Source organism: Salvia miltiorrhiza, chromosome 6 (assembly GCF_028751815.1).
Source record: "Salvia miltiorrhiza cultivar Shanhuang (shh) chromosome 6, IMPLAD_Smil_shh, whole genome shotgun sequence".
Classification (NCBI taxonomy): domain Eukaryota; kingdom Viridiplantae; phylum Streptophyta; class Magnoliopsida; order Lamiales; family Lamiaceae; genus Salvia; species Salvia miltiorrhiza.
Genome location: NC_080392.1, coordinates 8,559,783 through 8,571,933, shown reverse-complemented (window position 1 = coordinate 8,571,933; position 12,151 = coordinate 8,559,783). Strand labels below are relative to the sequence as shown.

Sequence of the window (12,151 nt, the reverse complement as noted above, 5' to 3'; positions counted from 1 at the left end):
TTAGATGAGTATATGAGAGTTGAAAAAGTGATTCACTTTATTATAAAAGAAAGACAGAAGATGACGGGCAAACCATGTTGATATCTGAAAGACCGCCTTCCGCAGCACCGAGGAGCAGATACTCCGTGGCCACACCAGCCAGCGCTATACACGAGAAGGTGTTGAGTGTCTGCAAACGAGCATCAAAATCAGTCGCTGCTGCTGTGAATGGACTATACTAGTTCTAGTTCTAGGGCCCTACGCTGGCTGATACTTTTCCGGTGCTCACCTGGAATCACAACAACCAACCATTCAAATCAAACCATATGCAGATCTCTCCCTTTACTAACTTAGGAGCTACCAAAAAGACTGACTGACTTCCTCGAGAAACTCGTAGTCCACGAAAGCAGTCCCTGCTTGAACATTCAGCGATCCCTCCTTCTTCAGAGCTTCCAAGCTGGTGAGAGTGTAGCCCTTGGGCAGGATCCCCAGCAAATACGCAATCAAGAAATGGCCCGACTCGTGCTAAATCATACCAACATTTCAGCGCCATGCCATGATATAGCTCATAACACAAAATCGATATAGCTAGGAAGCTTACTTGAACAACCCTATTATGGTACTTTTGGCTCAAGGAATGGCCGAGCGTGTCCACAATCAAGAAACTGATCCCCCCATCAAAAGAAACCTATGGCATGGCATCATCACTTTAGATTAAATTGAAGATAGTGTGTAATAACAAGCGAAAGGAAATGAAATGTATACGGCGTCTAGTGTCCAGAGGAAGAGCAATCCGAGAGAGGCGAAAAAGATGTGTTGAGGGGTGAAATCAAAGAGTTTGGAGACAGCAAAAGCTCCCAAGAGAGCAGCAGCTTGAATGCTCCTCTCTATGGAACCCAGCGTCGTATCCACAGGGGATAAAAGAGATGCAGCTTCTATTCCATTCAACCTCAACTCATCTAGTGTGTACAGTCTCTGCGGAATCTGCATTCAACATTCAACCTCAACATCTCATTCCAAACTTACCATACAACTACTGCAAAACTAATTTATCTCCAAAATGGATCATGTAAACACACAATTTTTTTTTATCTAAAATATCCCAATTTATTCGTGTGTATCCTAAAACGTCCTATAATGTGAGTGACAAAATTATTAGTTCTTGGCAAACTAGTCAACTTTGCATTCACACGAATCATTTCAAACAAATCGAAGAAAAATTTTATAAAAATACTTGAATGTTGAAATAAATGAACAACGTTTACTAACAGAATGATTTTGTAAATACCATTTTTTCCCTTTTAAAACTAAATTAAAATATTGGTTCGAACAATTTTCTAATTCAAATTCTTTTTGAACCTAATTTCCTTAAAGATGTATCTTGAAATGCTAGCATTTTGTCAAGTCAGCATGAACTAACAGCCAAGAAAGGAGGAGCTAACATTTTTATAACACAAGTATTTAACTAGTGTTAGATTAGTATACAAAATTTAAAGTTTGAATAATTTTTTTTTAGAGGAAAGTTTGAATATTGTTGATGATATTATTGTATGACATTTCAAAAGAAAGAAAAGGACTATCATATTCGTAGCAAAATTGGTGGGGAGATGAACGTGAACCTGGCGGGTGGCGCCGAAGCAGCGGAGGCCGCCGGGCTTGGCCTGCAAATCCCTAACAAGATTCAGAGCAGCCCGATCATTGCCTTTGCTCAGTTCCTTGTCCACTTGTCCAGCACTTGCCACCTCCCACCGCCATCGCCCGCAGCCTCTACTACACTCACTATTCTGCAACCACGGCGAGAAAGGTACAATGCTCCGCTGCCAAACATCACAACACCACCTCCCATTTTCCCCAAAACTCCTAAATTTTTCAACATCACCTAAAGTTGATTTTTTTTTGGAAAAAAAAAGGAATTGTGTTAGTATTTTTATTTATTATTTTAGCCACACAGTGTGGACACAGGATAAGGGGGGACGAAACGATGTCGTTTAGGGCACCGTTATATGAGCTTCCACCGCTCTGTAGTTTCTACCTACGCAATCGATGGAGGTGCGTATTTTGACGGTGAAAGAGGTTTCATCAGCGCCGGGGACCGGAATTCAGAAGCATGGTGTATTGGCGGCGCAGGTGAAGGAAGGAAACGAGGCGGTACGGCGTCGCAGAGCGTTGATGAGGTTGGACAGGGCATTGGAGAAGGGAATTGCAAGGCGGCGCTGTCTCTGATGAAGCAGTTCAAGGCTCATCCTGCCGGCTTCCTCCGCGGCTTCGGCGCCGCCGCTGCCCCAAAGGTGTGATTGCCGTGATTTGTTCCTTCTGTTAAATTCATATTGTGATCATGCATGGAGAATGATCGATCATTGTTTGCATTAAAAGGTGATCGTTCCTTAATAGATTGCATGTTAGAAGATATGGCTAGTCTTCTTCATTTTCATTTGTTGATATCCTTTGTTTTTATCAAAGTTGGATAGCAAGATGAACATCTTTCGACTTGCTAGTTTTGGGATATCTAATAAAACTGATCTTTTCTTGCAAAAAGTGTCTCTCTCGAGGTCAAAGGAGTTTTTCCTTATCAACATATTGAATATGTATGTTGCGAGAAAATGCATGTTGTGATAGTCCGCAAGTCTTGAGTTTACAATCTTAGTATCAGCATGGCAAGAGGATGGAATATATTTTGTTATGTTGCTTTGTATTTATTGTGAGTCCCTATTGTGCCAACCTTGTGTTGGTATATCTTTGAAACCCCTAGGAATTACTAGTTATAACAAAAAATGGAAGTTTTAGTTTTAATTATGCTTGAAATTATCCTGTAATTGGCAGAGAATTGTCTGGGAGGTGGCAAACATGATGACATTTTCTAGGTTTGTGTTTGTGTCTTCTTTGATAATAAAATCATTAATCCTTGGCTAGATTTTTCCGGTGTAGATTGTGAATGCTTGTGGTTGCCTTGACCATCATTCTATCAATCTAGTCCGACCTAGAAAATTGATTGTTAACTTTATGATGAGGACAAGATAACATTGATCTATTTGAGCTGAAGACCTTTAGGCATCTCCGTGTACTATATTCCTCTAACTTCACAATCATTAACGAGTGTGAGTAGTTGCAAATGATGATTATGGCTACGGTGTACATTTCTTATTAATTAAACTTGGTATGTTGAAAATGATTAAGACAAGAAAGTCTGATTCATTGTTAACAGCTAATCAGTGGAAAATTGAAACTACATCTATGAGCAATATATATCTTTTAAACTCTGATTTGTTTGCAGATTTCAATATTTTAGGTCTCTGGAAGAGTATCATCCTTTGAGTTAGCAAGGAGGAGTGGAATATCATCTCTGCAGATAGTAATTGATGCGATCCTTCATTCCCTTAAGCGCAGTCTAGATTTTCAACTGCAGGAGGAAGAAGCAGAGGTATGTCGCTATCTTATTTTGCTAGTGCTGCATTTCTTACCTTGGTAGCACTTAACAAATCATATGAAACATTCCTTGACAAGTTTAAAGAAAACTTCTTGCACCATAGAAGTGGGAGAAATATTCCTGATCTTTTACATGCTACATGGATTATTTTCTTGAGAGTTTCCTTGTCCTCAAGTAACTTGGGAGGCCAAGGATCGATGAAAATATGCAGCCACATCTGAAGCCATCTTCCTGAACTTAGATTTGCTCTATAAGGTCTCATCTTCCCGGAAATTGGTTTATGTTGTTGAGTAAATCAGTTACCAATTGAAGTTTAAATTTCAATGCTAAAAGTAAGTAGTGGATTTTTGTTAATCTAGTCGATCTCGTAGAGCTTGATTGGCTATTTTATGCCAAATTCTTCATGAACAAACTAATTATACGTATGTTTCCTTTATCGATGCAACTTTAACTTGCTAGAATGTTTATTGTGATTTTCCATGATTTTAAAATGCATACTGGATATTGAAGCTAAAATAGAAGAAAGAGGTTTCTTTAAGATTCCTTATGTCTACTCTAAAAATGCCTCCATATACCTTCTTATTTTGCTAATTTATGCTTTAAATGAACTTGTGTAGATCTTGCCAAAGGATTTTGGAAAAACTACAGCTGCAGACAGTCATAATTCTATATATGAAGATCACCTGATGTGCATGCAAGTAAGGACTTATATTTTCACCCATTTGATTCAATATGAAAAAAAGCTTCCCGCTTAAACATATAATGAGAGAGAGAGAAATGAAGTACAAAATTAATTTTGTTTTATCCATTACTGCTGTCTTAAGTGCAAAATTACCGACCTTGCACTGAGTTTAAATTGCTGAATTTCGATGTTTTTTATCTTGTTTTTGGGTTCTCTGCAATAAATTACTATAGATTTATACTGGCATAATGATATGATTATTAAGTCTGTTGTTTGCTTGAAATTTTCAGTTTAAGGCACTGTAAGATAGATAGTTACTTATGTTTTGCATCAAGGTCTTTAATTTCCTTGATATATAGTTATATACTCATTGAACTTTAAGTTTTTCATGTTAAGGTTGGCATACTTATCAATGATCTTAGGTAAACTAGTGTTTTGCATTAAGGAACTTCTTTGATATCTTCAGCAATATAACGTTTTTCAGCATGAAGCCGGTCACTTTCTAGTTGGCTATTTGCTTGGGGTCTTGCCCAGAAGATACAAAGTACCGAGCGTGGAGGATCTATGCGGGACAAGTTTGCTCGTGGGAACGTGGAATTTGTTGGCTTTGAATTTCTTAGAGAAGTAAGTGCAATCATCATGTCATTACTTTTAATTTATGATAATTTGCAGAAAATTTATGAAAATGTTTTTATGTTTTACATGTAAAACTTCTTATTCTATTGAAAGAATGTCTGAATTATTAATGACTTGCTTGGTAAAAGACAATCTCCATCATTTGAAAATCAGTTGACTCGAAACATCTACTATTCTAAAATAATACTGCCTTTGTTCTGTAAAAATAGTTCTAATTTTCGAAAACAAGAAACAAACGCTTGCCATTATTCATCTAGCTGTTAAAAGGTGGTTTAGCACATTAGGCTGACATGATATACTATTCCATTACCATTGTAGCCCCTTCACAATTGAGTTCCAGCATCCATCTAGAGCTAGTACTGAAATTATCGATGGCTTTGATTATCAAAAATGGAAACTTTAGCAAAATTGGAAACTTCTGGATTGTCTTATGTTTTTCCCACATTAAAAAAAATCTTGGTAACAGTTATAGTTAAATCCTGCAGGTTGGTATTGATCCCGTGTCAAATAGAAATTTCTCCAAAGGCAAGCTTAATAAAGAGGTTGGACATACTTATAGCTATTCTTTTCTCCTTTATTTTCAGCAACATCATAGATACTTTTGTTTGGGCATTGCAGTGGGGATGGTTTATTATAAAAGAAATAAGTGCTTTGAGAATATCTAGAATATAAATATACATTAGACACAAATATTTTGGTGGTGGGATGGTGGGGGGATGGGGATGAGTATCAATTCCAATTTATAACGATTATTGAACAATCTAATTGTTAAAGGATAGCTAAAAACACTTATCTGGTTTTTCCTAATTTCCCCTTAGCTTAGTTCTATTCTTTGCTAAGGTCTCGATGTCCAACAATAATTAGACAAAATGAATAAATACTCCTCTACAAATTGGACCCGTGACCATCAACTTCTTCCGCTGTTTGTGTAGCCACTTTGATGTTCATGAAGTTTTATTTGATCTCTTTCATTTCTTATTGAGATAGAAGAAGTTCTATTTTGATCTTTTGATAACTTTTCTGAAAATGGTTTTCTATGTCATAATTTGTGCATACTCAGTAACTTGTCATAACATCTAATGTTAAAGTTCTGAAACAGACTCTAAAAAGTTTTCATGTGTGACATTGGAGGCTTGGTGGCAGAACATCTGGTATTTGGATACTCAGAGTTATTGCACTCAGATGTTGAGAAGGTCAGTTGATGCATCTGTTTACACAATGCTTGCTTATGTCATATTTGTATGTGCGACTAACAGAAGCAAGGCAGTTGGACAGAGTACATAAGTGGCTGGGTTTCACCGAGGCTGAGGTCGATTTTGAGCACAGGCAGGCTGCAGAAGTTACGCTCTTAATATTGTTTCCCCAGATTGAAGCTCTGTCGAGGCTAGCTGAGGCCATGGCTTTGGGTAGATCACTTGGCTTTTGCATTGAGACAATAGAACATACGTTAAACTGGGAACAGTAAGCTGTCAAACTTCGATTTTGCATCTTCTCAACATGAAACTTAACAATGGAAGAGAAGAAACACACTGTTTTTCATAAAGCCCACAGTTTGAATGCCTTTATTTAGTTTGATTTTGTGATGAGCTTTTCCTGATTGTACATAGAAAGTAGTAGGAAGATTTTCTCCATAAGCTTGAAGCTCAACTTCTCTACAAAATTATCCTCGATGCGAATAACACAATTCAATAGATGCAAACAGCAATCTAAGTTGCAATTATTAAATATATCAACACAAGCATGATACAGAGATGAGTAAGCAGTAAAAGCAAGTTGTGCCAAGATATTGTTAGAAAGGGTTACAATAAAAAGTGCAGTATATGAAATTGGTAATAACTTTGTAAAGACCACTGGCCAATTTTACACTCAAGACCAGGCAGACCTGAAGAAGAGAAGGGCACATGGAAAAAATAGACCCACACCACAACTCCCAACTCGAACCAGACGCACCCCTACAACCCACTTGAGTTTTATCTATCCTTGTCACCAACAACTCATTTCTCGAGTTTGAATTCATATCTCCACCAGTGACAGTGAGTTGAGTTACCAACAAAGTTAAAAATTTGCTCAGGTCAAATCACACAAATTTGATGATTTACAGGCATGTGCTTACCGTTCTTTCAGTGAAACCTCTCTTCATCATCGAAATGCAAACTCTCAATACCCTTTATTGTAGAGTCATAGTTCTTAATGCTAGAATTATTCACCCCAGAAGAGGTATGCTTTGCATTCGAGGATCCACCAAGCGGAAAGCTTCTTTGCCCACTTGATGTTTTGTTTGCAGTAGCTGGACTAGCCTCGGGAGTCCGAGAGCGAGTGGGATCAGAATCATTTCCCAAAGTAAAAGTTTCGCGGCTTCCAGAAACAGTACCGCGTCTCAGTGTTCCGCTAGACCTTCCGAAGAAAGTGGAGCTTGAGAGCTGCAACAAAAAAAGAAAAGAGGGATTTAATAACCATCATTGTTGTACAAGATCATAGCAGTAAATACTTGAACCAAGTCTTGACTCCCAACTCTACGTGTCTAATTTTAATCTTGAAGGAAACCAATATGATTTTTTAAGTTATATCATGAAATGTCTTTTCTAATTTCATCTACTGTATATTATACACCAATTGAAGCCCCTTATCAAATCTGGAACCACCAAAATGACGAATTAATATCTCACCAAAGCATCCTTGCTTCCTGAATCATTTGCAGCTGGACTCTTCTCTCTAGATATTCTAGCATTTATAATCTGTCCAGATCTTCTTCCTGAAGGATCTCCTGAAGAAGTGCCAACTACCCTTCCTTCTTCATCACCTGCTGCTAAGTCAAATAAGGAAAGGAGAGATCTCAAAATGCCAGATCAATAGAAGTAACACACGAGATACAAAGCTCAGATGTGATATTGTTTAGTCCACATTGCAAAGAATGGAACATACCAGGCAGCCGTTCACCACTGGGAACCGCAGGGGGCAGGGCTGAGCTTGTCCCAGCTCCTGGGCCCTGAGAGAGGCAAACACATCCATAAATTGAGATATTATGCTTTAAAACGCTTAAAGATTTTAGTCACTTACAAGAGAGCGTGAAGGAGGAGCAGCCATCTGAGACTGCTGATACTTCAAGATAGTCCAATCAAAAACATAGTCAAATTGGAAACCTGCAGGGAAAACAAAATGTATGGAAACAGTTAAAGTTTTTATCACCCTTCAAAGCCCAATGAATTGTGCCACAGTATGGTGTTCGCTAAAGTAGGGAAACTGGAAGAAATATCCAAACCTTCACGAATGAAGAGGTCACGGAATATCCTCTTAAGATAAGCATATTCTGGTTTATCTTCAAAGCGCAGTGAACGACAATAATGAAAATATGATGCAAACTCAGTTGGATAACCCCTGCACAAGGCCTGGAACGAATGTAAGTCAGCATTTATACATCCACATAAAGCAAGCATGGTCCAACCACAGCTTCCCATGATAAACTTACCTCTATAGAGGTTGAAACCTTTTTCTCACTTATTTTCTCATATTTCTGTTTCTTAGTTCCTGCTTTAAGTCCCTGCCAAGGAAGACTGTACAGAGGGCATGTCAATTGGCAATTCTAAGTACATCAGCAGAAACTACAAAATATGATGAATTGGTTACCTTCCTCTCAAGAAGTACATCAGCACAAATCCAAGAGATTCCAAATCATCTCTCCTGCTTTGTTCTATGGTCAATATCAATAGCATCTCAATAAAGTAGTAATTGTACCAGAAATCAGTGTTGTAATCATATTCAAATAATACATGGCAAGATAAAGAAATATACCTATACCCAGGTGAGTATTCATACTGGCATATCGTGCAGTCCCAGTCAAGTTTTTGTTCTCCCTGCAGCGATTGCAATAATGTAGATTAAAATTAAACTTTTCAGACAGAGAAACCCCGATCCATAGTTCAGAAGTTAACTGACAACAAGTGTTTAAAGAATTGGCACTTCAAAGACACAATAAAGATTTTACTCCAGCAGATCCCTCAACACTTCCGCGTGAAAACAGTCTAATCTACAAAACTTCACAATTAAGTCTATGAGTGAAAGCGAGATGGGACTTAAATTTATATTAAAATTGAAAGTGACAAATTAATTATATTTTGGACCAGACCCATGAAAGATCATATCATGCAAATAAAAACAGACATTTAATAGCTCAGAATTTGTTGAAAATAATAAATAATGCTACAGAACTAATGTTTGTAATGTCAATAAGCACCAGCAAGAAGGCTAAGTAACAATTAAATTAATGTTAACCGGCTTACTCTTTAGAAATTGAAACTGTTTAAAATATTGCATCCTTACTCTTTAGAAATTGAAACTGTTTAAAATATTGCATCCCAATTACCACCAGGACTTGAAAAACGAAATGAAAGACACAGTTTCTCAGAATAAATTGAAATATACATAATGAGTTTGACAGCTTTTGTTTATATGAAACCAATTATTAGTGTGCCAACATTTAATTTCTCTATTCAAAAGCTATAAACATAAAACTCTTTAAGACGGTAGGAAGTTCACATGGCCTAGATTACATACATGACTGATGAGTGATGACTGCACCCCATAATCTTATATAACTTGAAACTAAACAATCAAATTCGATGCAGTGTAGCTATTTGAGAGATTGAGCAAGAATCGTGAGAATCTCTCACATTTGAATTTCTAGTGCAATACCGATGCTCATCTTACCTGTAAGGAATATGTTGATGAGTAGAACTGTCTCTATATTTCTTTGCCAAACCAAAATCAATGACGTATACCTAATAATAATGCCAGCAGACACAAATTACATTCAGCAAACAAATTCTGCTATTACACACAAAAAAAATGGCAAGATAAGGACCTGATTGGCACGCCGTCCCAAGCCCATGAGGAAATTATCGGGCTTGATATCTCGATGTAAAAATGATTTTGAATGGACGAACTCAACACGATTAATCTGACAGAACGATAAGGCAAACCTTATAAATAAATACATCCATGTAAAACTAATGCTAAGAAAAAAAAATCTATAGTAGGAAGGCGATTACAAAAGAGATAAAGCTAAAATATGAAAATAATGACCATTTGATCTGCAAGCATGAGAACTGTCTTCAGAGAAAGTTTCCTACTGCAAAAATTGAAAAGATCTTCCAGACTGGGTCCAAGCAAGTCCATAACCAGAACATTGTAGTCTCCTTCCACACCAAACCATCTTACATTCGGTATCCCAGCTGCAGTGTCGTGGCTAAAATTAGAGTTCATGACATGATTGAAACAAAAATTTGGTTAGTAAGCAAATAACGAAGTGAACGCTGCTTGAATCATTACTTCCGCCTTGTAGAATTCTGTACAACTTTGACTCGTAGAGCAATTGAGGATGTTTTGTCTTCACATTTTCCTGAAAACGCCAAATGTGGTGGCATTAAAAACTATAGCCAAAAATACTGTTGAATTTGCAGCACAACATCCTCAGCACATGCAACATTTTCTTAAATATGATGCTACATTGCAATATAAATATAAATGCCATTTCAGTTTCTGATTCTTAATTATCAAATAAGAGCTTAGTACGTGAAGGTTTGAAGTTGCAATGGTTTCCATCTCTCAGGAACCACAAACATCACCATCAATGTTCTTAAACTTTAAATCTTTGGGGGTGTGGGTTCTTCCAAGATTTTGATCTAATGAGGCACTCTTTGTATAAAAAAATATAACTGATCTCATGAAGAAGAATTTCCTATTGATAACTTCAGAAACAAAGAATGGAGCTCCCAATTCAATTGCTATGAACATAACATGCATCTGTTCTGCTGCACTTAGTAGTTGTATTATTGAAATTCTCACATACACATCAACCAATATTTTCATTTATTTTTTTGTTGGGTCAGGGCAGTCATTAAGCATGCTTCAGGTAGTAAATAAAAAAGATAACATTGCAACATCCGTTGTATCAACAAGAAATAATATTACGACTAGATTTCCACACATTTCTTATTAAAAAAATTCTGAGGATAACTTTTCAACACATATATTCTATTAATGCTATACCCACCAAGTTATAAAATTGAGTTCTAGAAGTAAAGAAACTAATGTCCTTTTAGACAATATGTAAGGAACACCAAACCAGAAGCAATAATCTATAAGTATGTAATCTGTGCTGATATGATAAAATAAAATCCGGGGCACCTAAACAGGCAACAGATGATAACTTAGCAACATTTCACTTATCTCATGATCTGTTGGTCAAGGAACAAAAGAGCTCCAGCAAGAAGGTATGTTAGTCAAGATTGCAAGGGCGAATTTAGATTTTCCATATCTAACTGAATATTCAGATAAACTCTTCTCTTTTGCTCAACCAAATCACAGAAATGTGCTTTTTAATAATAGTTTTACAAGTACCACCAAGTTCCATACAAGGTAAATAAGAAACAGCTTCACAAGCAAGTAACACCGAGGTGAAGAAAATATGTTAATGGCACAAAACTGAGAAAGCCTAGACATAACAAGCCACTCAATCATGAAAAAACAATAAAACCCTTAATTCAGAGAAGAAAGAAACGAGAACACTAGAGCTGAAGGATATTGTAACCTACCTTCCATCCAAATTGAAGCCGAGTCTTTGTGTTACAAAAATAAACCAAACCAGTCATAGCAATCAAAACTCATAAAATGCAAGTGGATTAATCCGAGCATACAAGTCAAGTTCAACCTTACACGACAAGAACATAAACACAAGCAAATAGTGAAAAATCCACGAGAAAGATTAATTTTCACTACTATGAAAATGAAGAAACCCCGTCATTCAACAGAGAAGATACGATTAGCAACACATGAAAAAGAAATACGCGAAATATTAGAACTTACTAGCTTAATTGCCACTTCATCATTAGTCTGAATATTTGTCCCTGTATACACAAGCACTAAATCAGTTAACGCAAAACCCAGAAAAGCAAAGCCCAGAAATTCAACTAAAAAGTGAAAACCTACCAAGATAGATCTCTCCAAAGGATCCACTGCCAATCTTCCGACCCAGTCGATACTTGTTTCCAACTCGCGGCTCCATCAACAAAACCCCTCTGATTTCTAGATTGAAATTCCCAACTCAGCACGCCAAATTCAGCGGGCAATCAAACCCTACATATGGATCTCGGCGGCTGCATAATTTCGGCTGGATCTAATAAGTGAAACGACTTGATGGAGATTAATCCCACTTCTAACAGCAGCAGCAGCAGCAGCACTAGGGTTAAGAGTTAGAGAGATAGAGAGGGAGGGTGAAGAGAGAAGAAAGGGGAAAAAATTCTTCTTCAGCAACTGTGTTGACATATATATTACTGTGTGCGTGTGTCTTTCAGTGTGAAGGTTTTTTTCGCTTGATTCGGTTGTCAAAATAAGTATAAGGAGCGGTGTGGACACGCGCCAGGGCGGCGCGTGGG

The 12,151-nt window shown here is 37.2% G+C and overlaps 2 protein-coding genes and 1 pseudogene across 3 annotated transcripts; 1 reads left to right on the top strand and 2 right to left on the bottom strand.

The window, feature by feature from the left end:
• Positions 1-19: 19 nt before the first annotated feature.
• On the bottom strand, positions 20-1,877 carry LOC130988444 (uncharacterized; the record flags this gene model as incomplete). The annotated part of the gene is made up of 6 exons (XM_057912280.1): positions 20-169; positions 242-268; positions 358-504; positions 581-667; positions 745-963; positions 1,599-1,877. Coding segments are annotated over 6 exons (888 nt in total), but the record flags the coding sequence as incomplete, so codon positions are not given.
• On the top strand, positions 1,708-6,264 carry LOC130988443 (uncharacterized; annotated as a pseudogene).
• A 213-nt stretch (positions 6,265-6,477) lies between these two features.
• On the bottom strand, positions 6,478-12,151 carry LOC130988442 (casein kinase 1-like protein 2). Of its 2 annotated transcripts, none has more exons than XM_057912278.1 (14): positions 11,706-12,151; positions 11,583-11,623; positions 10,047-10,116; positions 9,801-9,949; positions 9,580-9,675; positions 9,426-9,496; positions 8,511-8,572; positions 8,346-8,409; positions 8,188-8,272; positions 7,981-8,107; positions 7,779-7,861; positions 7,644-7,707; positions 7,388-7,527; positions 6,478-7,141 (listed from the first exon to the last, which is right to left on the bottom strand). In XM_057912278.1, the coding sequence occupies exons 1-14, from the start codon at positions 11,779-11,781 to the stop codon at positions 6,842-6,844; spliced, it is 1,428 nt and encodes a 475-aa protein (XP_057768261.1). In that variant the 5' UTR covers positions 11,782-12,151; the 3' UTR covers positions 6,478-6,841. The 2 variants fall into 2 exon arrangements, with proteins under 2 accessions (XP_057768261.1, XP_057768262.1); XM_057912279.1 differs by having other exon boundaries at positions 7,388-7,524.